This window comes from Coregonus clupeaformis, unplaced genomic scaffold (genome assembly GCF_020615455.1).
Source record: "Coregonus clupeaformis isolate EN_2021a unplaced genomic scaffold, ASM2061545v1 scaf1510, whole genome shotgun sequence".
Classification (NCBI taxonomy): Eukaryota; Metazoa; Chordata; class Actinopteri; order Salmoniformes; family Salmonidae; genus Coregonus; species Coregonus clupeaformis.
Window position 1 is genome coordinate 95,999 of NW_025534964.1, and position 27,976 is coordinate 123,974.

Consider the following 27,976-nt stretch of genomic DNA (forward strand, 5'->3'; position numbering starts at 1 on the left):
TAATGTAACAAAATGTGGAAAAAGTCAAGGGGTCTGAATACTTTCCGAATGCACTGAATGTTCCACCCTACGCCCCATACCAGATGGGGTCCTGTTTTCCCTTTCTTTAATGGTCCCTACAGATAATGCACCTCATTTCTTCACTGACAAAGTCCTTGTTGTTTGATTAAATTCACAGCTAGGAAATACTCCAACCAAAACAACTAAATGAAAAGGGTGTAAAGAAGTGGCAGCAATGGCTCAATTCAACCGTCACTGTAGAGATCTGAAGACAGTGTACCCGTTCTGGGTTGTTGTCTGTCTGTTTTATCTCCATGACAACTGTCCATCTGTTCCATTCACCTCCCTGGTCTCCATGGCGATTGTCTGAAGCACTCCAAGCTGACAGAACACCTGACACACAAGTGTCCATCATTGTCTTTGGTCAGTTAAATAAATGTGCAAAACATGGTTTTTCTACTTCTAGCGGTCTCCTTGATTGAGCCATATTGGTTCTTGTTTGCTTTGCATGAGGTCAGTTCACAGCATAGTAAAGGTTCTCCTCCCTCCTCCTCCTCCCCCTGTGGACGGGGGCTATGCGGAGGTCCCAGAGCTCTGTGAGGACGGCAGGGGCTGAGGCTGGGGGTTAGGGGAGCCAGAGCTGGGCTGGACCTGAGCCTGGAACTGAGCCATCTGCTCTGGGCTGGCCAGGGTTTTCAGGAGGTTGTTCTCCTGCTCCAACTGGGAGTTCCTCTCTATCAGCTCCTTAATCTGGTCCTTCAACACATCCACCTCCTCTCTCACAGCATACATCAGGTGGCTCTTTACCAGGTCCTGGGAGAGATGGAGGGAGAGAGAGAGATGGAGAGAGGGAGAGAGAGAGATGGAGAGAGATGGAGGCAGGGAGAGAGAGAAGGTGAGAGAGATGGAGAGAGGAAGGGATGAGGCAGAGAGATGGAGAGAGGAAGGGATGAGGCAGAGAGATGGAGAGAGGAAGGGATGAGGCAGAGAGATGGAGAAAGGAAGGGATGGAGGGAGAGAGATGGAGAGAGGAAGGGATGAGGCAGAGAGATGGAGAAAGGAAGGGATGGAGGGAGAGAGATGGAGAGAGGAAGGGATGAGGCAGAGAGATGGAGAGAGGAAGGGATGAGGCAGAGAGATGGAGAGAGGAAGGGATGGAAGGAGAGAGATGGAGAGAGATGGATAGAGGAAGGGATGAGGCAGAGAGAGGAAGGGATGAGGCAGAGAGGAAGGGATGAGGCAGAGAGATGGAGAGAGGAAGGGATGGAAGGAGAGAGATGGAGAGAGGAAGGGATGAGGCAGAGAGATGGAGAGAGGAAGGGATGAGGCAGAGAGAGGAAGGGATGAGGCAGAGAGGAAGGGATGAGGCAGAGAGATGGAGAGAGGAAGGGATGGAAGGAGAGAGATGGAGAGAGGAAGGGATGAGGCAGAGAGATGGAGAGAGGAAGGGATGGAAGGAGAGATGGAGAGAGGAAGGGATGAGGCAGAGAGATGGAGAGAGGAAGGGATGAGGCAGAGAGATAGAGAGGAAGGGATGAGGCAGAGAGATGGAGAGAGGAAGGGATGAGGCAGAGAGATGGAGAGAGGAAGGGATGGAAGGAGAGAGATGGAGAGAGGAAGGGATGGAAGGAGAGAGATGGAGAGAGGAAGGGATGAGGCAGAGAGATGGAGAGAGGAAGGGATGGAAGGAGAGAGATGGAGAGAGGAAGGGATGGAAGGAGAGAGATGGATAGAGGAAGGGATGGAAGGAGAGAGATGGAGAGAGGAAGGGATGGAGGGGGAGAGAGGAAGGGATGAGGCAGAGAGATGGAGAGAGGAAGGGATGAGGCAGAGAGATGGAGAGAGGAAGGGATGAGGCAGAGAGATGGAGAGAGGAAGGGATGAGGCAGAGAGATGGAGAGAGGAAGGGGTGAGGCAGAGAGATGGAGAGAGGAAGGGATGAGGCAGAGAGATGGATAGAGGAAGGGGTGAGGCAGAGAGATGGAGAGAGGAAGGGGTGAGGCAGAGAGATGGAGAGAGGAAGGGGTGAGGCAGAGAGATGGAGAGAGGAAGGGGTGAGGCAGAGAGATGGAGAGAGGAAGGGGTGAGGCAGAGAGATGGAGAGAGGAAGGGATGGAGGCAGAGAGATGGAGAGAGGAAGGGATGAGGCAGAGAGATGGAGAGAGGAAGGGGTGAGGCAGAGAGATGGAGAGAGGAAGGGATGAGGCAGAGAGATGGAGAGAGGAAGGGATGAGGCAGAGAGATGGAGAGAGGAAGGGGTGAGGCAGAGAGATAAAGGGAGAGATACATGTATTTGTTTAATGTGAGAGTTAGATGGGTCAAAGATCATACCCCCAAGACATGCTAACCTCTCACCATTACCAATAACAGGGGAGGTTAGCATTTTATATCATACCCCCAAGACATGCTAACCTCTCACCATTACCAATAACAGGGGAGGTTAGCATTTTATATCATACCCCCAAGACATGCTAACCTCTCACCATTACCAATAACAGGGGAGGTTAGCATTTTATATCATACCCCCAAGACATGCTAACCTCTCACCATTACCAATAACAGGGGAGGTAAGGATGTTTTGGGGGGTATGGTATTTGTGCATCTGTAACTTTCTCACTCATCATTATTCACAATTCATTCAGGATTATCCGTAATCATGGTAGCATCCACATTAATGTATAAGTGTTTAGGAACATATTATATTCTTATTGACAATAAAAGTGACTCCAAAATGACACAATACATTATTTACCATTTATCATTTCTATTGGGCACAAAATAATCTGAAACACAACCAAAACAAACAGCAAATGCATCCAACAAGTTTGTAGAGTCACAAGCTTGATGTAGTCATTGTGTGCTATGAATATGGGACCAAATAATTCACTTTTTAATACACATACGTGAATTTGTCCCATTACTTTTGGTCCCCTAAAATGGGGGGACTATGTACAAAAAGTGCTGTAATTTGTAAACGGTTCACCCTATATGGATGAAAATACCCTCAAATTAAAGCTGACAGTCTGCACGTTGGAATACCGAGGTCTAACTGTCTAAATACTTTAGGGGCTCACTGTATATGCATGTTCCATATCCTTTCCACAGTAGTGAACAGTTCAGTCAGAAAGGGCTCACTGTATATGTATGTTCCATATCCTTTCCACCGTAGTGAACAGTTCAGTCAGAAAGGGCTCACTGTATATGTATGTTCCATATCCTTTCCACCGTAGTGAACAGTTCAGTCAGAAAGGGCTCACTGTATATGCATGTTCCATATCCTTTCCACCGTAGTGAACAGTTCAGTCAGAAAGGATACAGCATATCCAATCATCCAAGACAAAGTAACAACCACACACTGACTGATGGAAAACTGATGGAATCTGACCAGAAAATACATTCATACAGAAAAGTTCTATCTTCAGCTGTGATGGTAGAATTCTCTGATATCAGAAATCTATTGTTGTGTGCAGGCAGTTAGTTAGTGGTTAGTTAGTGGTTAGTTAGTGGTCTAATGAGTGGAAGCATTCCCATAGCAGTTAGTTAGTGGTCTAATGAGAGGAGGCATTCCCATAGCAGTTAGTTAGTGGTCTAATGAGAGGAAGCATTCCCATAGCAGTTAGTTAGTGGTCTAATGAGAGGAAGCATTCCCATAGCAGTTAGTTAGTGGTCTAATGAGAGGAAGCATTCCCATAGCAGTTAGTTAGTGGTCTAATGAGAGGAAGCATTCCCATAGCAGTTAGTTAGTGGTCTAATGACTGGAAGCATTCCCATAGCAGTTAGTTAGTTAGTTAGTGGTCTAATGAGAGGAAGCATTCCCATAGCAGTTAGTTAGTTAGTGGTCTAATGAGAGGAAGCATTCCCATAGCAGTTAGTTAGTTAGTGGTCTAATGACTGGAGGCATTCCCATAGCAGTTAGTTAGTGGTCTAATGAGAGGAAGCATTCCCATAGCAGTTAGTTAGTGGTCTAATGAGAGGAAGCATTCCCATAGCAGTTAGTTAGTGGTCTAATGAGAGGAAGCATTCCCATAGCAGTTAGTTAGTGGTCTAATGAGAGGAAGCATTCCCATAGCAGTTAGTTAGTGGTCTAATGAGAGGAAGCATTCCCATAGCAGTTAGTTAGTGGTCTAATGACTGGAGGCATTCCCATAGCAGTTAGTTAGTGGTCTAATGAGAGGAAGCATTCCCATAGCAGTTAGTTAGTGGTCTAATGACTGGAGGCATTCCCATAGCAGTTAGTTAGTGGTCTAATGAGAGGAAGCATTCCCATAGCAGTTAGTTAGTGGTCTAATGAGTGGAAGCATTCCCATAGCAGTTAGTTAGTGGTCTAATGAGAGGAAGCATTCCCATAGCAGTTAGTTAGTGGTCTAATGAGAGGAAGCATTCCCATAGCAGTTAGTTAGTGGTCTAATGAGAGGAAGCATTCCCATAGCAGTTAGTTAGTGGTCTAATGAGAGGAAGCATTCCCATAGCAGTTAGTTAGTGGTCTAATGAGAGGAAGCATTCCCATCGCAGTTAGTTAGTGGTCTAATGAGTGGAAGCATTCCCATAGCAGTTAGTTAGTGGTCTAATGAGAGGAAGCATTCCCATAGCAGTTAGTTAGTGGTCTAATGACTGGAGGCATTCCCATAGCAGTTAGTTAGTGGTCTAATGAGAGGAAGCATTCCCATAGCAGTTAGTTAGTGGTCTAATGAGAGGAGGCATTCCCATAGCAGTTAGTTAGTGGTCTAATGAGAGGAAGCATTCCCATAGCAGTTAGTTAGTGGTCTAATGAGAGGAGGCATTCCCATAGCAGTTAGTTAGTTAGTGGTCTAATGAGAGGAAGCATTCCCATAGCAGTTAGTTAGTGGTCTAATGAGAGGAAGCATTCCCATAGCAGTTAGTTAGTGGTCTAATGAGAGGAGGCATTCCCATAGCAGTTAGTTAGTGGTCTAATGAGAGGAAGCATTCCCATAGCAGTTAGTTAGTGGTCTAATGACTGGAAGCATTCCCATAGCAGTTAGTTAGTGGTCTAATGAGAGGAGGCATTCCCATAGCAGTTAGTTAGTGGTCTAATGAGAGGAAGCATTCCCATAGCAGTTAGTTAGTGGTCTAATGACTGGAGGCATTCCCATAGCAGTTAGTTAGTTAGTGGTCTAATGAGAGGAAGCATTCCCATAGCAGTTAGTTAGTGGTCTAATGAGAGGAAGCATTCCCATAGCAGTTAGTTAGTTAGTGGTCTAATGAGAGGAGGCATTCCCATAGCAGTTAGTTAGTGGTCTAATAAGAGGAAGCATTCCCATAGCAGTTAGTTAGTGGTCTAATGAGAGGAAGCATTCCCATAGCAGTTAGTTAGTGGTCTAATGAGAGGAAGCATTCCCATAGCAGTTAGTTAGTGGTCTAATGACTGGAAGCATTCCCATAGCAGTTAGTTAGTTAGTGGTCTAATGAGAGGAAGCATTCCCATAGCAGTTAGTTAGTTAGTGGTCTAATGAGAGGAAGCATTCCCATAGCAGTTAGTTAGTTAGTGGTCTAATGACTGGAGGCATTCCCATAGCAGTTAGTTAGTGGTCTAATGAGAGGAAGCATTCCCATAGCAGTTAGTTAGTGGTCTAATGAGAGGAAGCATTCCCATAGCAGTTAGTTAGTTAGTGGTCTAATGAGAGGAAGCATTCCCATAGCAGTTAGTTAGTTAGTGGTCTAATGACTGGAGGCATTCCCATAGCAGTTAGTTAGTGGTCTAATGAGAGGAAGCATTCCCATAGCAGTTAGTTAGGTAGTGGTCTAATGAGAGGAAGCATTCCCATAGCAGTTAGTTAGTTAGTGGTCTAATGACTGGAGGCATTCCCATAGCAGTTAGTTAGTGGTCTAATGACTGGAGGCATTCCCATAGCAGTTAGTTAGTGGTCTAATGAGAGGAAGCATTCCCATAGCAGTTAGTTAGTTAGTGGTCTAATGAGAGGAAGCATTCCCATAGCAGTTAGTTAGTGGTCTAATGAGAGGAAGCATTCCCATAGCAGTTAGTTAGTTAGTGGTCTAATGAGAGGAAGCATTCCCATAGCAGTTAGTTAGTGGTCTAATGAGAGGAAGCATTCCCATAGCAGTTAGTTAGTTAGTTAGTGGTCTAATGACTGGAGGCATTCCCATAGCAGTTAGTTAGTGGTCTAATGAGAGGAAGCATTCCCATAGCAGTTGGTTAGTGGTCTAATGAGAGGAAGCATTCCCATAGCAGTTAGTTAGTTAGTGGTCTAATGAGAGGAAGCATTCCCATAGCAGTTAGTTAGTGGTCTAATGAGAGGAGGCATTCCCATAGCAGTTAGTTAGTGGTCTAATGAGAGGAAGCATTCCCATAGCAGTTAGTTAGTGGTCTAATGAGAGGAAGCATTCCCATAGCAGTTAGTTAGTGGTCTAATGAGAGGAAGCATTCCCATAGCAGTTAGTTGGTGGTCTAATGACTGGAGGCATTCCCATAGCAGTTAGTTAGTGGTCTAATGAGAGGAAGCATTCCCATAGCAGTTAGTTAGTGGTCTAATGAGAGGAAGCATTCCCATAGCAGTTAGTTAGTGGTCTAATGAGAGGAAGCATTCCCATAGCAGTTAGTTAGTTAGTGGTCTAATGAGAGGAGGCATTCCCATAGCAGTTAGTTAGTTAGTGGTCTAATGAGAGGAAGCATTCCCATAGCAGTTAGTTAGTTAGTGGTGTAATGAGAGGAAGCATTCCCATAGCGGTTAGTTAGTTAGTGGTCTAATGAGAGGAAGCATTCCCATAGCAGTTAGTTAGTGGTCTAATGACTGGAAGCATTCCCATAGCAGTTAGTTAGTGGTCTAATGAGAGGAAGCATTCCCATAGCAGTTAGTTAGTGGTCTAATGACTGGAAGCATTCCCATAGCAGTTAGTTAGTGGTCTAATGACTGGAGGCATTCCCATAGCAGTTAGTTAGTGGTCTATTGAGAGGAAGCATTCCCATAGCAGTTAGTTAGTGGTCTAATGAGAGGAAGCATTCCCATAAAAGTTAGTTAGTGGTCTAATGACTGGAAGCATTCCCATAGCAGTTAGTTAGTTAGTGGTCTAATGAGAGGAAGCATTCCCATAGCAGTTAGTTAGTGGTCTAATGACTGGAGGCATTCCCATAGCAGTTAGTTAGTGGTCTAATGAGAGGAGGCATTCCCATAGCAGTTAGTTAGTGGTCTAATGAGAGGAAGCATTCCCATAGCAGTTAGTTAGTGGTCTAATGACTGGAGGCTTTCCCATAGCAGTTAGTTAGTGGTCTAATGAGAGGAAGCATTCCCATAGCAGTTAGTTAGTGGTCTAATGAGAGGAAGCATTCCCATAGCAGTTAGTTAGTGGTCTAATGAGAGGAAGCATTCCCATAGCAGTTAGTTAGTGGTCTAATGAGTGGAAGCATTCCCATAGCAGTTAGTTAGTGGTCTAATGACTGGAAGCATTCCCATAGCAGTTAGTTAGTTAGTGGTCTAATGAGAGGAAGCATTCCCATAGCAGTTAGTTAGTTAGTGGTCTAATGAGAGGAAGCATTCCCATAGCAGTTAGTTAGTTAGTGGTCTAATGAGAGGAAGCATTCCCATAGCAGTTAGTTAGTGGTCTAATGAGAGGAAGCATTCCCATAGCAGTTAGTTAGTGGTCTAATGAGTGGAAGCATTCCCATAGCAGTTAGTTAGTGGTCTAATGACTGGAAGCATTCCCATAGCAGTTAGTTAGTTAGTGGTCTAATGAGAGGAAGCATTCCCATAGCAGTTAGTTAGTGGTCTAATGACTGGAAGCATTCCCATAGCAGTTAGTTAGTTAGTGGTCTAATGACTGGAAGCATTCCCATAGCAGTTAGTTAGTTAGTGGTCTAATGAGTGGAAGCATTCCCATAGCAGTTAGTTAGTTAGTGGTCTAATGAGAGGAAGCATTCCCATAGCAGTTAGTTAGTTAGTGGTCTAATGAGAGGAAGCATTCCCATAGCAGTTAGTTAGTGGTCTAATGACTGGAAGCATTCCCATAGCAGTTAGTTAGTTAGTGGTCTAATGAGAGGAAGCATTCCCATAGCAGTTAGTTAGTGGTCTAATGACTGGAGGCATTCCCATAGCAGTTAGTTAGTGGTCTAATGAGTGGAAGCATTCCCATAGCAGTTAGTTAGTGGTCTAATGAGTGGAAGCATTCCCATAGCAGTTAGTTAGTGGTCTAATGACTGGAGGCATTCCCATAGCAGTTAGTTAGTGGTCTAATGAGAGGAAGCATTCCCATCGCAGTTAGTTAGTGGTCTAATGAGTGGAAGCATTCCCATAGCAGTTAGTTAGTGGTCTAATGAGTGGAAGCATTCCCATAGCAGTTAGTTAGTGGTCTAATGACTGGAAGCATTCCCATAGCAGTTAGTTAGTGGTCTAATGACTGGAAGCATTCCCATAGCAGTTAGTTAGTGGTCTAATGAGAGGAAGCATTCCCATAGCAGTTAGTTAGTGGTCTAATGAGAGGAAGCATTCCCATAGCAGTTAGTTAGTGGTCTAATGAGTGGAAGCATTCCCATAGCAGTTAGTTAGTGGTCTAATGAGAGGAAGCATTTCCATAGCAGTTAGTTAGTGGTCTAATGAGAGGAAGCATTCCCATAGCAGTTAGTTAGTTAGTGGTCTAATGAGAGGAAGCATTCCCATAGCAGTTAGTTAGTTAGTGGTCTAATGACTGGAGGCATTCCCATAGCAGTTAGTTAGTGGTCTAATGAGAGGAAGCATTCCCATAGCAGTTAGTTAGTTAGTGGTCTAATGAGAGGAAGCATTCCCATAGCAGTTAGTTAGTTAGTGGTCTAATGACTGGAGGCATTCCCATAGCAGTTAGTTAGTGGTCTAATGACTGGAGGCGTTCCCATAGCAGTTAGTTAGTGGTCTAATGAGAGGAAGCATTCCCATAGCAGTTAGTTAGTTAGTGGTCTAATGAGAGGAAGCATTCCCATAGCAGTTAGTTAGTGGTCTAATGAGAGGAAGCATTCCCATAGCAGTTAGTTAGTTAGTGGTCTAATGAGAGGAAGCATTCCCATAGCAGTTAGTTAGTGGTCTAATGAGAGGAAGCATTCCCATAGCAGTTAGTTAGTTAGTGGTCTAATGACTGGAGGCATTCCCATAGCAGTTAGTTAGTGGTCTAATGAGAGGAAGCATTCCCATAGCAGTTAGTTAGTGGTCTAATGAGAGGAAGCATTCCCATAGCAGTTAGTTAGTTAGTGGTCTAATGAGAGGAAGCATTCCCATAGCAGTTAGTTAGTGGTCTAATGAGAGGAGGCATTCCCATAGCAGTTAGTTAGTGGTCTAATGAGAGGAAGCATTCCCATAGCAGTTAGTTAGTGGTCTAATGACTGGAGGCATTCCCATAGCAGTTAGTTAGTGGTCTAATGAGAGGAAGCATTCCCATAGCAGTTAGTTAGTGGTCTAATGAGAGGAAGCATTCCCATAGCAGTTAGTTAGTGGTCTAATGAGAGGAAGCATTCCCATAGCAGTTAGTTAGTGGTCTAATGAGAGGAAGCATTCCCATAGCAGTTAGTTAGTGGTCTAATGACTGGAGGCATTCCCATAGCAGTTAGTTAGTGGTCTAATGAGAGGAAGCATTCCCATAGCAGTTAGTTAGTGGTCTAATGAGAGGAAGCATTCCCATAGCAGTTAGTTAGTGGTCTAATGAGAGGAAGCATTCCCATAGCAGTTAGTTAGTGGTCTAATGAGAGGAAGCATTCCCATAGCAGTTAGTTAGTTAGTGGTCTAATGACTGGAGGCATTCCCATAGCAGTTAGTTAGTGGTCTAATGAGAGGAAGCATTCCCATAGCAGTTAGTTAGTTAGTGGTCTAATGAGAGGAAGCATTCCCATAGCAGTTAGTTAGTTAGTGGTCTAATGAGAGGAAGCATTCCCATAGCAGTTAGTTAGTGGTCTAATGACTGGAGGCATTCCCATAGCAGTTAGTTAGTGGTCTAATGAGAGGAAGCATTCCCATAGCAGTTAGTTAGTGGTCTAATAAGTGGAAGCATTCCCATAGCAGTTAGTTAGTGGTCTAATGACTGGAAGCATTCCCATAGCTGTTAGTTAGTTAGTGGTCTAATGAGAGGAAGCATTCCCATAGCAGTTAGTTAGTGGTCTAATGACTGGAGGCATTCCCATAGCAGTTAGTTAGTGGTCTAATGAGAGGAGGCATTCCCATAGCAGTTAGTTAGTTAGTGGTCTAATGACTGGAGGCATTCCCATAGCAGTTAGTTAGTGGTCTAATGACTGGAGGCATTCCCATAGCAGTTAGTTAGTGGTCTAATGAGAGGAAGCATTCCCATAGCAGTTAGTTAGTTAGTGGTCTAATGAGAGGAAGCATTCCCATAGCAGTTAGTTAGTGGTCTAATGAGAGGAAGCATTCCCATAGCAGTTAGTTAGTTAGTGGTCTAATGAGAGGAAGCATTCCCATAGCAGTTAGTTAGTGGTCTAATGAGAGGAAGCATTCCCATAGCAGTTAGTTAGTTAGTGGTCTAATGACTGGAGGCATTCCCATAGCAGTTAGTTAGTGGTCTAATGAGAGGAAGCATTCCCATAGCAGTTAGTTAGTGGTCTAATGAGTGGAAGCATTCCCATAGCAGTTAGTTAGTTAGTGGTCTAATGAGAGGAAGCATTCCCATAGCAGTTAGTTAGTGGTCTAATGAGAGGAGGCATTCCCATAGCAGTTAGTTAGTGGTCTAATGAGAGGAAGCATTCCCATAGCAGTTAGTTAGTGGTCTAATGACTGGAGGCATTCCCATAGCAGTTAGTTAGTGGTCTAATGAGAGGAAGCATTCCCATAGCAGTTAGTTAGTGGTCTAATGAGAGGAAGCATTCCCATAGCAGTTAGTTAGTGGTCTAATGACTGGAGGCATTCCCATAGCAGTTAGTTAGTGGTCTAATGAGAGGAAGCATTCCCATAGCAGTTAGTTAGTTAGTGGTCTAATGACTGGAGGCATTCCCATAGCAGTTAGTTAGTGGTCTAATGAGAGGAAGCATTCCCATAGCAGTTAGTTAGTTAGTGGTCTAATGAGAGGAAGCATTCCAATAGCAGTTAGTTAGTTAGTGGTCTAATGAGAGGAAGCATTCCCATAGCAGTTAGTTAGTGGTCTAATGACTGGAGGCATTCCCATAGCAGTTAGTTAGTGGTCTAATGAGAGGAAGCATTCCCAAAGCAGTTAGTTAGTGGTCTAATAAGTGGAAGCATTCCCATAGCAGTTAGTTAGTGGTCTAATGACTGGAAGCATTCCCATAGCTGTTAGTTAGTGGTCTAATGAGAGGAAGCATTCCCATAGCAGTTAGTTAGTGGTCTAATGACTGGAGGCATTCCCATAGCAGTTAGTTAGTGGTCTAATGAGAGGAAGCATTCCCATAGCAGTTAGTTAGTTAGTGGTCTAATGAGAGGAAGCATTCCCATAGCAGTTAGTTAGTGGTCTAATGAGAGGAAGCATTCCCATAGCAGTTAGTTAGTTAGTGGTCTAATGAGAGGAAGCATTCCCATAGCAGTTAGTTAGTGGTCTAATGAGAGGAAGCATTCCCATAGCAGAGTTAGTTAGTGGTCTAATGACTGGAGGCATTCCCATAGCAGTTAGTTAGTGGTCTAATGAGAGGAAGCATTCCCATAGCAGTTAGTTAGTGGTCTAATGAGAGGAAGCATTCCCATAGCAGTTAGTTAGTTAGTGGTCTAATGAGAGGAAGCATTCCCATAGCAGTTAGTTAGTGGTCTAATGAGAGGAGGCATTCCCATAGCAGTTAGTTAGTGGTCTAATGAGAGGAAGCATTCCCATAGCAGAGTTAGTTAGTGGTCTAATGACTGGAGGCATTCCCATAGCAGTTAGTTAGTGGTCTAATGAGAGGAAGCATTCCCATAGCAGTTAGTTAGTGGTCTAATGAGAGGAAGCATTCCCATAGCAGTTAGTTAGTGGTCTAATGAGAGGAAGCATTCCCATAGCAGTTAGTTAGTGGTCTAATGAGAGGAAGCATTCCCATAGCAGTTAGTTAGTGGTCTAATGACTGGAGGCATTCCCATAGCAGTTAGTTAGTGGTCTAATGAGAGGAAGCATTCCCATAGCAGTTAGTTAGTGGTCTAATGAGAGGAAGCATTCCCATAGCAGTTAGTTAGTGGTCTAATGAGAGGAAGCATTCCCATAGCAGTTAGTTAGTGGTCTAATGAGAGGAAGCATTCCCATAGCAGTTAGTTAGTTAGTGGTCTAATGACTGGAGGCATTCCCATAGCAGTTAGTTAGTGGTCTAATGAGAGGAAGCATTCCCATAGCAGTTAGTTAGTTAGTGGTCTAATGAGAGGAAGCATTCCCATAGCAGTTAGTTAGTTAGTGGTCTAATGAGAGGAAGCATTCCCATAGCAGTTAGTTAGTGGTCTAATGACTGGAGGCATTCCCATAGCAGTTAGTTAGTGGTCTAATGAGAGGAAGCATTCCCATAGCAGTTAGTTAGTGGTCTAATAAGTGGAAGCATTCCCATAGCAGTTAGTTAGTGGTCTAATGACTGGAAGCATTCCCATAGCTGTTAGTTAGTTAGTGGTCTAATGAGAGGAAGCATTCCCATAGCAGTTAGTTAGTGGTCTAATGACTGGAGGCATTCCCATAGCAGTTAGTTAGTGGTCTAATGAGAGGAGGCATTCCCATAGCAGTTAGTTAGTTAGTGGTCTAATGACTGGAGGCATTCCCATAGCAGTTAGTTAGTGGTCTAATGACTGGAGGCATTCCCATAGCAGTTAGTTAGTGGTCTAATGAGAGGAAGCATTCCCATAGCAGTTAGTTAGTTAGTGGTCTAATGAGAGGAAGCATTCCCATAGCAGTTAGTTAGTGGTCTAATGAGAGGAAGCATTCCCATAGCAGTTAGTTAGTTAGTGGTCTAATGAGAGGAAGCATTCCCATAGCAGTTAGTTAGTGGTCTAATGAGAGGAAGCATTCCCATAGCAGTTAGTTAGTTAGTGGTCTAATGACTGGAGGCATTCCCATAGCAGTTAGTTAGTGGTCTAATGAGAGGAAGCATTCCCATAGCAGTTAGTTAGTGGTCTAATGAGAGGAAGCATTCCCATAGCAGTTAGTTAGTTAGTGGTCTAATGAGAGGAAGCATTCCCATAGCAGTTAGTTAGTGGTCTAATGAGAGGAGGCATTCCCATAGCAGTTAGTTAGTGGTCTAATGAGAGGAAGCATTCCCATAGCAGTTAGTTAGTGGTCTAATGACTGGAGGCATTCCCATAGCAGTTAGTTAGTGGTCTAATGAGAGGAAGCATTCCCATAGCAGTTAGTTAGTGGTCTAATGAGAGGAAGCATTCCCATAGCAGTTAGTTAGTGGTCTAATGAGAGGAAGCATTCCCATAGCAGTTAGTTAGTTAGTGGTCTAATGACTGGAGGCATTCCCATAGCAGTTAGTTAGTGGTCTAATGAGAGGAAGCATTCCCATAGCAGTTAGTTAGTTAGTGGTCTAATGAGAGGAAGCATTCCCATAGCAGTTAGTTAGTTAGTGGTCTAATGAGAGGAAGCATTCCCATAGCAGTTAGTTAGTGGTCTAATGACTGGAGGCATTCCCATAGCAGTTAGTTAGTGGTCTAATGAGAGGAAGCATTCCCAAAGCAGTTAGTTAGTGGTCTAATAAGTGGAAGCATTCCCATAGCAGTTAGTTAGTGGTCTAATGACTGGAAGCATTCCCATAGCTGTTAGTTAGTGGTCTAATGAGAGGAAGCATTCCCATAGCAGTTAGTTAGTGGTCTAATGACTGGAGGCATTCCCATAGCAGTTAGTTAGTGGTCTAATGAGAGGAGGCATTCCCATAGCATAGTTAGTTAGTGGTCTAATGAGAGGAAGCATTCCCATAGCAGTTAGTTAGTGGTCTAATGAGAGGAAGCATTCCCATAGCAGTTAGTTAGTTAGTGGTCTAATGAAAGGAAGCATTCCCATGGCAGTTAGTTAGTGGTCTAATGAGAGGAAGCATTCCCATAGCAGTTAGTTAGTGGTCTAATGAGTGGAAGCATTCCCATAGCAGTTAGTTAGTGGTCTAATGAGAGGAAGCATTCCCATAGCAATTAGTTAGTTAGTGGTCTAATGAGAGGAAGCATTCCCATAGCAGTTAGTTAGTGGTCTAATGACTGGAAGCATTCCCATAGCAGTTATTAGTTAGTGGTCTAATGAGGAAGCATTCCCATAGCAGTTAGTTAGTTAGTGGTCTAATGAGAGGAAGCATTCCCATAGCAGTTAGTTAGTTAGTGGTCTAATGAGAGGAAGCATTCCCATAGCAGTTAGTTAGTTAGTTAGTGGTCTAATGAGAGGAAGCATTCCCATAGCAGTTAGTTAGTGGTCTAATGACTGGAAGCATTCCCATAGCAGTTAGTTAGTGGTCTAATGAGAGGAAGCATTCCCATAGCAGAGTTAGTTAGTGGTCTAATGAGTGGAAGCATTCCCATAGCAGTTAGTTAGTGGTCTAATGAGAGGAAGCATTCCCATAGCAGTTAGTTAGTGGTCTAATGAGTGGAAGCATTCCCATAGCAGTTAGTTAGTGGTCTAATGAGAGGAAGCATTCCCATAGCAGTTAGTTAGTGGTCTAATGAGAGGAAGCATTCCCATAGCAGTTAGTTAGTTAGTGGTCTAATGAGAGGAAGCATTCCCATAGCAGTTAGTTAGTGGTCTAATGAGAGGAGGCATTCCCATAGCAGTTAGTTAGTGGTCTAATGAGAGGAAGCATTCCCATAGCAGTTAGTTAGTGGTCTAATGAGAGGAAGCATTCCCATAGCAGTTAGTTAGTGGTCTAATGAGAGGAAGCATTCCCATAGCAGTTAGTTAGTGGTCTAATGAGAGGAAGCATTCCCATAGCAGTTAGTTAGTGGTCTAATGAGAGGAAGCATTCCCATAGCATTAGTTAGTTAGTGGTCTAATGAGAGGAAGCATTCCCATAGCAGTTACTGGTTAGTGGTCTAATGAGAGGAAGCATTCCCATAGCAGTTAGTTAGTGGTCTAATGAGAGGAAGCATTCCCATAGCAGTTAGTTAGTGGTCTAATGAGAGGAAGCATTCCCATAGCAGTTAGTTAGTTAGTGGTCTAATGACTGGAGGCATTCCCATAGCAGTTAGTTAGTGGTCTAATGAGAGGAAGCATTCCCATAGCTAGTTAGTTAGTGGTCTAATGAGAGGAAGCATTCCCATAGCAGTTAGTTAGTTAGTGGTCTAATGAGAGGAAGCATTCCCATAGCAGTTAGTTAGTGGTCTAATGAGTGGAGGCATTCCCATAGCAGTTAGTTAGTGGTCTAATGAGAGGAAGCATTCCCATAGCAGTTAGTTAGTGGTCTAATGAGTGGAAGCATTCCCATAGCAGTTAGTTAGTGGTCTAATGACTGGAAGCATTCCCATAGCTGTAGTTAGTTAGTGGTCTAATGAGAGGAAGCATTCCCATAGCAGTTAGTTAGTGGTCTAATGAGTGGAGGCATTCCCATAGCAGTTAGTTAGTGGTCTAATGAGAGGAGGCATTCCCATAGCATTAGTTAGTTAGTGGTCTAATGGAAAGCATTCCCATAGCAGTTAGTTAGTGGTCTAATGAGAGGAAGCATTCCCATAGCAGTTAGTTAGTTAGTGGTCTAATGAGAGGAAGCATTCCCATAGCAGTTAGTTAGTGGTCTAATGAGAGGAAGCATTCCCATAGCAGTTAGTTAGTTAGTGGTCTAATGAGAGGAAGCATTCCCATAGCAGTTAGTTAGTGGTCTAATGAGAGGAAGCATTCCCATAGCAGTTAGTTAGTTAGTGGTCTAATGACTGGAGGCATTCCCATAGCAGTTAGTTAGTGGTCTAATGAGAGGAAGCATTCCCATAGCAGTTAGTTAGTGGTCTAATGAGAGGAAGCATTCCCATAGCAGTTAGTTAGTTAGTGGTCTAATGAGAGGAAGCATTCCCATAGCAGTTAGTTAGTGGTCTAATGAGAGGAGGCATTCCCATAGCAGTTAGTTAGTGGTCTAATGAGAGGAAGCATTCCCATAGCAGTTAGTTAGTGGTCTAATGACTGGAGGCATTCCCATAGCAGTTAGTTAGTGGTCTAATGAGAGGAAGCATTCCCATAGCAGTTAGTTAGTGGTCTAATGAGAGGAAGCATTCCCATAGCAGTTAGTTAGTGGTCTAATGAGAGGAAGCATTCCCATAGCAGTTAGTTAGTTAGTGGTCTAATGACTGGAGGCATTCCCATAGCAGTTAGTTAGTGGTCTAATGAGAGGAAGCATTCCCATAGCAGTTAGTTAGTTAGTGGTCTAATGAGAGGAAGCATTCCCATAGCAGTTAGTTAGTTAGTGGTCTAATGAGAGGAAGCATTCCCATAGCAGTTAGTTAGTGGTCTAATGACTGGAGGCATTCCCATAGCAGTTAGTTAGTGGTCTAATGAGAGGAAGCATTCCCAAAGCAGTTAGTTAGTGGTCTAATAAGTGGAAGCATTCCCATAGCAGTTAGTTAGTGGTCTAATGACTGGAAGCATTCCCATAGCTGTTAGTTAGTGGTCTAATGAGAGGAAGCATTCCCATAGCAGTTAGTTAGTGGTCTAATGACTGGAGGCATTCCCATAGCAGTTAGTTAGTGGTCTAATGAGAGGAGGCATTCCCATAGCAGTTAGTTAGTGGTCTAATGAGAGGAAGCATTCCCATAGCAGTTAGTTAGTGGTCTAATGAGAGGAAGCATTCCCATAGCAGTTAGTTAGTTAGTGGTCTAATGAGAGGAAGCATTCCCATAGCAGTTAGTTAGTGGTCTAATGAGAGGAAGCATTCCCATAGCAGTTAGTTAGTGGTCTAATGAGTGGAAGCATTCCCATAGCAGTTAGTTAGTGGTCTAATGACTGGAAGCATTCCCATAGCAGTTAGTTAGTTAGTTAGTGGTCTAATGAGAGGAAGCATTCCCATAGCAGTTAGTTAGTGGTCTAATGACTGGAAGCATTCCCATAGCAGTTAGTTAGTTAGTGGTCTAATGACTGGAAGCATTCCCATAGCAGTTAGTTAGTTAGTGGTCTAATGAGTGGAAGCATTCCCATAGCAGTTAGTTAGTTAGTGGTCTAATGAGAGGAAGCATTCCCATAGCAGTTAGTTAGTTAGTTAGTGGTCTAATGAGAGGAAGCATTCCCATAGCAGTTAGTTAGTGGTCTAATGACTGGAAGCATTCCCATAGCAGTTAGTTAGTTAGTGGTCTAATGAGAGGAAGCATTCCCATAGCAGTTAGTTAGTGGTCTAATGACTGGAGGCATTCCCATAGCAGTTAGTTAGTGGTCTAATGAGTGGAAGCATTCCCATAGCAGTTAGTTAGTGGTCTAATGAGTGGAAGCATTCCCATAGCAGTTAGTTAGTGGTCTAATGAGAGGAAGCATTCCCATCGCAGTTAGTTAGTGGTCTAATGAGTGGAAGCATTCCCATAGCAGTTAGTTAGTGGTCTAATGAGTGGAAGCATTCCCATAGCAGTTAGTTAGTGGTCTAATGACTGGAAGCATTCCCATAGCAGTTAGTTAGTGGTCTAATGACTGGAAGCATTCCCATAGCAGTTAGTTAGTGGTCTAATGAGAGGAAGCATTCCCATAGCAGTTAGTTAGTGGTCTAATGAGAGGAAGCATTCCCATAGCAGTTAGTTAGTGGTCTAATGAGAGGAAGCATTCCCATAGCAGTTAGTTAGTGGTCTAATGAGAGGAAGCATTCCCATAGCAGTTAGTTAGTGGTCTAATGAGAGGAAGCATTCCCATAGCAGTTAGTTAGTGGTCTAATGAGTGGAAGCATTCCCATAGCAGTTAGTTAGTGGTCTAATGACTGGAAGCATTCCCATAGCAGTTAGTTAGTGGTCTAATGAGAGGAAGCATTCCCATAGCAGTTAGTTAGTGGTCTAATGAGTGGAAGCATTCCCATAGCAGTTAGTTAGTGGTCTAATGAGAGGAAGCATTCCCATAGCAGTTAGTTAGTGGTCTAATGAGAGGAAGCATTCCCATAGCAGTTAGTTAGTGGTCTAATGAGAGGAAGCATTCCCATAGCAGTTAGTGGTCTAATGAGAGGAAGCATTCCCATAGCAGTTAGTTAGTGGTCTAATGAGAGGAAGCATTCCCATAGCAGTTAGTTAGTTAGTGGTCTAATGAGTGGAAGCATTCCCATAGCAGTTAGTTAGTGGTCTAATGAGTGGAAGCATTCCCATAGCAGTTAGTTAGTGGTCTAATGACTGGAGGCATTCCCATAGCAGTTAGTTAGTGGTCTAATGAGAGGAAGCATTCCCATAGCAGTTAGTTAGTGGTCTAATGACTGGAGGCATTCCCATAGCAGTTAGTTAGTGGTCTAATGAGTGGAAGCATTCCCATAGCAGTTAGTTAGTGGTCTAATGAGAGGAAGCATTCCCATAGCAGTTAGTTAGTGGTCTAATGAGAGGAAGCATTCCCATAGCAGTTAGTTAGTTAGTGGTCTAATGAGAGGAAGCATTCCCATAGCAGTTAGTTAGTGGTCTAATGAGAGGAAGCATTCCCATAGCAGTTAGTTAGTGGTCTAATGAGAGGAAGCATTCCCATAGCAGTTAGTTAGTGGTCTAATGAGAGGAAGCATTCCCATAGCAGTTAGTTAGTTAGTGGTCTATTGAGAGGAAGCATTCTCATAGCAGTTAGTTAGTGGTCTAATGAGAGGAAGCATTCCCATAGCAGTTAGTTAGTGGTCTAATGAGAGGAAGCATTCCCATAGCAGTTAGTTAGTTAGTGGTCTAATGACTGGAGGCATTCCCATAGCAGTTAGTTAGTGGTCTAATGACTGGAAGCATTCCCATAGCAGTTAGTTAGTGGTCTAATGAGAGGAAGCATTCCCACAGCAGTTAGTTAGTGGTCTAATGACTGGAGGCATTCCCATAGCAGTTAGTTAGTGGTCTAATGAGAGGAAGCATTCCCATAGCAGTTAGTTAGTGGTCTAATGAGAGGAAGCATTCCCATAGCAGTTAGTTAGTGGTCTAATGAGAGGAAGCATTCCCATAGTAGTTAGTTAGTGGTCTAATGACTGGAGGCATTCCCATAGCAGTTAGTTAGTGGTCTAATGAGAGGAAGCATTCCCATAGCAGTTAGTTAGTGGTCTAATGAGAGGAAGCATTCCCATAGCAGTTAGTTAGTGGTCTAATGAGAGGAAGCATTCCCATAGTAGTTAGTTAGTTAGTGGTCTAATGACTGGAAGCATTCCCATAGCAGTTAGTTAGTGGTCTAATGACTGGAAGCATTCCCATAGCAGTTAGTTAGTGGTCTAATGAGAGGAAGCATTCCCATAGCAGTTAGTTAGTGGTCTAATGACTGGAAGCATTCCCATAGCAGTTAGTTAGTGGTCTAATGACTGGAAGCATTCCCATAGCAGTTAGTTAGTGGTCTAATGACTGGAAGCATTCCCATAGCAGTTAGTTAGTGGTCTAATGAGAGGAAGCATTCCCATAGCAGTTAGTTAGTGGTCTAATGACTGGAAGCATTCCCATAGCAGTTAGTTAGTGGTCTAATGACTGGAAGCATTCCCATAGCAGTTAGTTAGTGGTCTAATGAGAGGAAGCATTCCCATAGCAGTTAGTTAGTGGTCTAATGAGAGGAAGCATTCCCATAGTAGTTAGTTAGTTAGTGGTCTAATGAGAGGAAGCATTCCCATAGCAGTTAGTTAGTGGTCTAATGAGAGGAAGCATTCCCATAGCAGTTAGTTAGTGGTCTAATGAGAGGAAGCATTCCCATAGCAGTTAGTTAGTGGTCTAATGAGAGGAAGCATTCCCATAGCAGTTAGTTAGTGGTCTAATGAGAGGAAGCATTCCCATAGCAGTTAGTTAGTTAGTGGTCTAATGAGAGGAAGCATTCCCATAGCAGTTAGTTAGTGGTCTAATGAGAGGAAGCATTCCCATAGCAGTTAGTTAGTGGTCTAATGAGAGGAAGCATTCCCATAGTAGTTAGTTAGTTAGTGGTCTAATGACTGGAAGCATTCCCATAGCAGTTAGTTAGTTAGTGGTCTAATGAGAGGAAGCATTCCCATAGCAGTTAGTTAGTTAGTGGTCTAATGAGAGGAAGCATTCCCATAGCAGTTAGTTAGTGGTCTAATGAGAGGAAGCATTCCCATAGCAGTTAGTTAGTTAGCGGTCTAATGAGAGGAAGCATTCCCATAGCAGTTAGTTAGTTAGTGGTCTAATGAGAGGAAGCATTCCCATAGCAGTTAGTTAGTGGTCTAATGAGAGGAAGCATTCCCATAGTAGTTAGTTAGTTAGTGGTCTAATGACTGGAAGCATTCCCATAGCAGTTAGTTAGTGGTCTAATGACTGGAAGCATTCCCATAGCAGTTAGTTAGTGGTCTAATGAGAGGAAGCATTCCCATAGCAGTTAGTTAGTGGTCTAATGAGAGGAAGCATTCCCATAGCAGTTAGTTAGTGGTCTAATGAGAGGAAGCATTCCCATAGCAGTTAGTTAGTGGTCTAATGAGAGGAAGCATTCCCATAGCAGTTAGTTAGTGGTCTAATGAGAGGAAGCATTCCCATAGCAGTTAGTTAGTGGTCTAATGAGAGGAAGCATTCCCATAGCAGTTAGTTAGTGGTCTAATGAGAGGAAGCATTCAGCTAATGCAGTTCCCGCCTTCAAACTGACAAGCTAGAGAACAGAATGTTCTGCATCGGCAGGGAGGAGCTAACAGATAAGTTATTTATACCGGGGCATCTGAGAGCAGACTTGCCTAGCAACACCTGACAGGGAACCGACCAACCGGATCACGGCAAATACAGAGACAGTTGCAGTCATTCAATCAAAGTGTCTTTATTGTACCAAGTATCCAACGGTTTTATTACCGACACGTTCTCTCTCCCAGAACAGTCAGATGTTCCAACACTTTAATTAGACTCCAGTACTCTGAACACCCGTCCTATTCCGTTTAAATAAAGTTGACATTTACATTTGACCTTTTAGTCATTTAGATGTGATTATATTATATACATATTAACGATGAGGATATTAACTTACCATTGCTTGTTCGATTTTATTGTCGATGGCCACCAAACTGGCACCAGAAGAACTGAAACACAAACATACACAACTCCAGCTTTAACAATAACACATTGATTCATTCAAACATTATGTTGTATAGTCTATATAGATATCACTGGGGTTAGGGTTAGCTAACCCTATATAGACGTCACTGGGGTTAGGGTTAGCTAACCCTATATAGACGTCACTGGGGTTAGGGTTAGCTAACCCTATATAGACGTCACTGGGGTTAGGGTTAGCTAACCCTATATAGACATCACTGGGGTTAGGGTTAGCTAACCCTATATAGACGTCACTGGGGTTAGGGTTAGCTAACCCTATATAGACGTCACTGGGGTTAGGGTTAGCTAACCCTATATAGATATCACTGGGGTTAGGGTTAGCTAACCCTATATAGACGTCACTGGGGTTAGGGTTAGCTAACCCTATATAGACATCACTGGGGTTAGGGTTAGCTAACCCTATATAGACGTCACTGGGGTTAGGGTTAGCTAACCCTATATAGACGTCACTGGGGTTAGGGTTAGCTAACCCTATATAGACGTCACTGGGGTTAGGGTTAGCTAACCCTATATAGACGTCACTGGGGTTAGGTTAGCTAACCCTATATAGATATCACTGGGGTTAGGGTTAGCTAACCCTATATAGACATCACTGGGGTTAGGGTTAGCTAACCCTATATAGACGTCACTGGGGTTAGGGTTAGCTAACCCTATATAGACGTCACTGGGGTTAGGGTTAGCTAACCCTATATAGATATCACTGGGGTTAGGGTTAGCTAACCCTATATAGATATCACTGGGGTTAGGGTTAGCTAACCCTATATAGACGTCACTGGGGTTAGGGTTAGCTAACCCTATATAGACATCACTGGGGTTAGGGTTAGCTAACCCTATATAGACGTCACTGGGGTTAGGGTTAGCTAACCCTATATAGACGTCACTGGGGTTAGGGTTAGCTAACCCTATATAGACGTCACTGGGGTTAGGGTTAGCTAACCCTATATAGACGTCACTGGGGTTAGGGTTAGCTAACCCTATATAGATATCACTGGGGTTAGGGTTAGCTAACCCTATATAGACATCACTGGGGTTAGGGTTAGCTAACCCTATATAGACGCCACTGGGGTTAGGGTTAGGGTTAGGGTTAGGGTTAGCTAACCCTATATAGACGTCACTGGGGTTAGGGTTAGCTAACCCTATATAGACGTCACTGGGGTTAGGGTTAGCTAACCCTATATAGACGTCACTGGGGTTAGGGTTAGCTAACCCTATATAGACGTCACTGGGGTTAGGGTTAGCTAACCCTATATAGATATCACTGGGGTTAGGGTTAGCTAACCCTATATAGACGTCACTGGGGTTAGGGTTAGCTAACCCTATATAGACGTCACTGGGATTAGGGTTAGCTAACCCTATATAGACGTCACTGGGGTTAGGGTTAGCTAACCCTATATAGACGTCACTGGGGTTAGGGTTAGCTAACCCATATAGACGTCACTGGGGTTAGGGTTAGCTAACCCTATAGACGTCACTGGGGTTAGGGTTAGCTAACCCTATATAGACGTCACTGGGGTTAGGGTTAGCTAACCCTATATAGACGTCACTGGGGTTAGGGTTAGCTAACCCTATATAGACGTCACTGGGGTTAGGGTTAGCTAACCCTATATAGGCGTCACTGGGGTTAGGGTTAGCTAACCCTATATAGACGTCACTGGGGTTAGGGTTAGCTAACCCTATATAGACGTCACTGGGGTTAAGGTTAGCTAACCCTATATAGACGTCACTGGGGTTAGGGTTAGCTAACCCTATATAGATATCACTGGGGTTAGGGTTAGCTAACCCTATATAGACGTCACTGGGGTTAGGGTTAGCTAACCCTATATAGACGTCACTGGGGTTAGGGGTTAGCTAACCCTATATAGACGTCACTGGGGTTAGGGGTTAGCTAACCCTATATAGACGTCACTGGGGTTAGGGGTTAGCTAACCCTATATAGACATCACTGGGGTTAGGGTTAGCTAACCCTATATAGACGTCACTGGGGTTAGGGTTAGCTAACCCTATATAGACGTCACTGGGGGTTAGGGTTAGCTAACCCTATATAGACGTCACTGGGGTTAGGGTTAGCTAACCCTATATAGACGTCACTGGGGTTAGGGTTAGCTAACCCTATATAGACGTCACTGGGGTTAGGGTTAGCTAACCCTATATAGACGTCACTGGGGTTAGGGTTAGCTAACCCTATATAGACGTCACTGGGGTTAGGGTTAGCTAACCCTATATAGACGTCACTGGGGTTAGGGTTAGCTAACCCATATAGACGTCACTGGGGTTAGGGTTAGCTAACCCTATATAGACGTCACTGGGGTTAGGGTTAGCTAACCCATGTAGACGTCACTGGGGTTGAGGTTAGCTAACCCTATATAGACGTCACTGGGGTTAGGGTTAGCTAACCCTATAGACGTCACTGGGGTTAGGGTTAGCTAACCCTATAGACGTCACTGGGGTTAGGGTTAGCTAACCTATATAGACGTCACTGGGGTTAGGGTTAGCTAACCCTATATAGACGTCACTGGGGTTAGGGTTAGCTAACCCTATATAGACGTCACTGGGGTTAGAGTTAGCTAACCCTATATAGACGTCACTGGGGTTAGGGTTAGCTAACCCTATATAGACGTCACTGGGGTTAGGTTAGCTAACCCTATATAGACGTCACTGGGGTTAGGGTTAGCTAACCTCATATAGACGTCACTGGGGTTAGGGTTAGCTAACCCTATATAGACGTCACTGGGGTTAGGGTTAGCTAACCCTATATAGACGTCACTGGGGTTAGGGTTAGCTAACCCTATATAAACGTCACTGGGGTTAGGGGTTAGCTAACCCTATATAGACGTCACTGGGGTTAGGGTTAGCTAACCCTATATAGACGTCACTGGGGTTAGGGTTAGCTAACCCTATATAGAGCTCACTGGGGTTATGGGAGTTAGCTAACCCTATATAGACGTCACTGGGGTTGGGTTAGCTAACCCTATATAGACGTCACTGGGGTTAGGGTTAGCTAACCCTATATAGACGTCACTGGGGTTAGGGTTAGCTAACCCTATATAGACGTCACTGGGGTTAGGGTTAGCTAACCCTATATAGACGTCACTGGGGTTAGGGGTTAGCTAACCCTATATGAGACATCACTGGGGTTAGGGGTTAGCTAACCCTATATAGACGTCACTGGGGTTAGGGTTAGCTAACCCTATATAGACGTCACTGGGGTTGGGGTTAGCTAACCCTATATAGACATCACTGGGGTTAGGGTTAGCTAACCCTATATAGACATCACTGGGGTTAGGGTTAGCTAACCCTATATAGACGTCACTGGGGTTAGGGTTAGCTAACCCTATATAGACGTCACTGGGGTTAGGGGTTAGCTAACCCTATATAGACGTCACTGGGGTTAGGGTTAGCTAACCCTATATAGACGTCACTGGGGTTAGGGTTAGCTAACCCTATATAGACGTCACTGGGGTTAGGGTTAGCTAACCCTATATAGACGTCACTGGGGTTAGGGTTAGCTAACCCTATATAGACGTCACTGGGGTTAGGGTTAGCTAACCCTATAGAGCGTCACTGGGGTTAGGGTTAGCTAACCCTATATAGACGTCACTGGGGTTAGGGTTAGCTAACCCTATATAGACGTCACTGGGGTTAGGAGTTAGCTAACCCTATATAGACGTCACTGGGGTTAGGGTTAGCTAACCCTATATAGACGTCACTGGGGTTAGGGTTAGCTAACCCTATAGACGTCACTGGGGTTAGGGTTAGCTAACCCTATATAGACGTCACTGGGGTTAGGGTTAGCTAACCCTATATAGACGTCACTGGGGTTAGGGTTAGCTAACCCTATATAGACGTCACTGGGGTTAGGGTTAGCTAACCCTATATAGACGTCACTGGGGTTAGGGTTAGCTAACCCTATATAGACGTCACTGGGGTTAGGGTTAGCTAACCCTATATAGACATCACTGGGGTTAGGGTTAGCTAACCCTATATAGACATCACTGGGGTTAGGGTTAGCTAACCCTATATAGACATCACTGGGGTTAGGGTTAGCTAACCCTATATAGACATCACTGGGGTTAGGGTTAGCTAACCCTATATAGACGTCACTGGGGTTAGGGTTAGCTAACCCTATATAGACGTCACTGGGGTTAGGGTTAGCTAATAACACATTATAACCCTATATAGACATCACTGGGGTTAGGGTTAGCTAACCCTATATAGACGTCACTGGGGTTAGGGTTAGCTAACCCTATATAGACATCACTGGGGTTAGGGTTAGCTAACCCTATATAGACGTCACTGGGGTTAGGGTTAGCTAACCCTATATAGACATCACTGGGGTTAGGGTTAGCTAACCCTATATAGACATCACTGGGGTTAGGGTTAGCTAACCCTATATAGACATCACTGGGGTTAGGGTTAGCTAACCCTATATAGACATCACTGGGGTTAGGGTTAGCTAACCTCTATAGATATCACTGGGGTTAGGGGTTAGCTAACCCTATATAGACGTCACTGGGGTTAGGGTTAGCTAACCCTATATAGACGTCACTGGGGTTAGGGTTAGCTAACCCTATATAGACGTCACTGGGGTTAGGGTTAGCTAACCTATATAGACGCCACTGGGGTTAGGGTTAGCTAACCCTATATAGACGTCACTGGGGTTAGGGGTTAGCTAACCCTATATAGACGTCACTGGGGTTAGGGGTTAGCTAACCCTATATAGACGTCACTGGGGTTAGGGTTAGCTAACCCTATATAGACGTCACTGGGGTTAGGGTTAGCTAACCCTATATAGACATCACTGGGGTTAGAGTTAGCTAACCCTATATAGTAGCGATCACTGGGGTTAGGGTTAGCTAACCCTATATAGACGTCACTGGGGTTAGGGGTTAGCTAACCCTATATAGACGTCACTGGGGTTAGGGTTAGCTAACCCTATATAGACATCACTGGGGTTAGGGTTAGCTAACCCTATATAGACATCACTGGGGTTAGGGTTAGCTAACCTTATATAGACGTCACTGGGGTTAGGGTTAGCTAACCCTATAGCTCACTGTAGTAGCTAACCATAAGACGTCACTGGGGGTTAGGGTTAGCTAACCCTATATAGACGTCACTGGGGTTAGGGTTAGCTAACCCTATAGACGTCACTGGGGTTAGGGTTAGCTAACCCTATATAGACGTCACTGGGAGTTAGGGGTTAGCTAACCCTATATAGACATCACTGGGGTTAGGGTTAGCTAACCCATATAGACGTCACTGGGGTTAGGTTAGCTAACCCTATATAGACATCACTGGGGTTAGGGGTTAGCTAACCCTATATAGACGTCACTGGGGTTAGGGTTAGCTAACCCTATATAGACGTCACTGGGGGTTAGGGTTAGCTAACCCTATATAGACGTCACTAGGGTTAGGGTTAGCTAACCCTATATAGACGTCACTGGGGTTAGGGTTAGCTAACCCTATATAGACGTCACTGGGGTTAGGGTTAGCTAACCCTATATAGACATCACTGGGGTTAGGGTTAGCTAAACCTATATAGACGTTGCTGGGGTTAGGGTTAGCTAACCCTATATAGACGTCACTGGGGTTAGGGTTAGCTAACCCTATATAGACGTCACTGGGGTTAGGGTTAGCTAACCCTATATAGATATCACTGGGGTTAGGGTTAGCTAACCCTATATAGACATCACTGGGGTTAGGGTTAGCTAACCCTATATAGATATCACTGGGGTTAGGGTTAGCTAACCCTATATAGACGTCACTGGGGTTAGGGTTAGCTAACCCTATATAGACGTCACTGGGGTTAGGTTAGCTAACCCTATATAGATATCACTGGGGTTAGGGTTAGCTAACCCTATATAGACGTCACTGGGGGTTAGGTTAGCTAACCCTATATAGACATCACTGGGGTTAGGGTTAGCTAACCCTATATAGACGTCACTGGGGTTAGGGTTAGCTAACCCTATATAGACGTCACTGGGGTTAGGGTTAGCTAACCCTATATAGACGTCACTGGGGTTTTGGCAGATGTTGACACGGTGGGTATTAGTGAAGGTGCATTCTGGGTTAGGGTCACATTAACGGACTGAATGAAGGAATGTACAACTATTAGTCTTTATATATAGCTATAAGATTATTATTGTTGGGGTTTACCTATCAGGTTGTGGGGCTTTAGCTACCAGGTTTATGTAAGGGTTATATAATGTTATGGTTATAAATTATTTATAGTCAACACGATGCGGAAAAGTTTAACACTGCAGAGCTCATCAAGTTATGAACCCCTCAATACTGCAGGACCGCACCACGCATTAAAACATATAATCATCATAATACATTGAAATTCTAACCGCCACGGTCCCATTCATTTGATGCATAGCCATATTCTATTGCCTTTGCAAACAAGTTTGATAAATAAGCTGGGAAAACATGTTACCTATTGTCAAGCCTGACTGGACTGGTCTCTTTAGCAAGCACGGAAGACAGAAAAGAAATAGACAAATTCCTCAGTTGACAAACACCAAGGTCCATCTCCACTGCAAAACAATGGGAAGTCATCATTTTCCATCCATTAAAACAAAAGGCAATACTTCAAATGTAGAAAATGTCCAGTGTAATAAAAGTAAAAAAACATCACATCAGAATTGGCAGAAGGTCCGTTCTCCGGGCGGTACAAGCTGACAACCGGGGCAGTCTTTACACTGACGCAGCACAAAGGATAACCACAGCGAGACTGACTGGCTCCGCTAAGCTGGGAATCTGCAGCTCCCGTCCCAACTGCATTATGCATGAAAACAGCGCTGTACTGGCTGCCATTGGCGGAGAGTGACCTCATGTGAATAATTGAAGTGGCAACGCCCCCACCTGTGGCCCAGCTTCAGATGTAACTGCACCTAACTGTTCACTGCCATCCAAACCATCCAGAACCCAGGGTTAGGGTTATAGGGGATCCACTGCACCTAACTGTT

The 27,976-nt window shown here is 44.0% G+C and overlaps 1 protein-coding gene across 2 annotated transcripts; it reads right to left on the reverse strand.

Moving 5' to 3' along the window:
- Nucleotides 1-27,772, reverse strand: LOC123481353 (TSC22 domain family protein 1-like). Of its 2 annotated transcripts, XM_045218338.1 has the most exons (4): nucleotides 27,646-27,772; nucleotides 27,445-27,544; nucleotides 20,926-20,977; nucleotides 1-813 (listed from the first exon to the last, which is right to left on the reverse strand). In XM_045218338.1, the coding sequence occupies exons 2-4, from the start codon at nucleotides 27,537-27,539 to the stop codon at nucleotides 574-576; spliced, it is 387 nt and encodes a 128-aa protein (XP_045074273.1). In that variant the 5' UTR covers nucleotides 27,540-27,544; nucleotides 27,646-27,772; the 3' UTR covers nucleotides 1-573. The 2 variants fall into 2 exon arrangements, with proteins under 2 accessions (XP_045074273.1, XP_045074272.1); XM_045218337.1 differs by lacking the exon at nucleotides 27,646-27,772 and having other exon boundaries at nucleotides 27,445-27,584.
- Nucleotides 27,773-27,976: the final 204 nt, after the last annotated feature.

Excerpts from the sequence above, each read along its gene's own strand:
- LOC123481353 (XM_045218337.1), bottom strand. The coding sequence starts at position 27,569 with ATGATGACTTCCCATTGTTTTGCAGTGGAGATGGACCTTGGTGTTTGT. Across the intron at positions 20,978-27,444 it reads CCAGTCAGGCTTGACAATAG|TTCTTCTGGTGCCAGTTTGG; the intron begins GTAACATGTTTT and ends TTTGTGTTTCAG. Across the intron at positions 814-20,925 it reads ATAAAATCGAACAAGCAATG|GACCTGGTAAAGAGCCACCT; the intron begins GTAAGTTAATAT and ends CATCTCTCCCAG.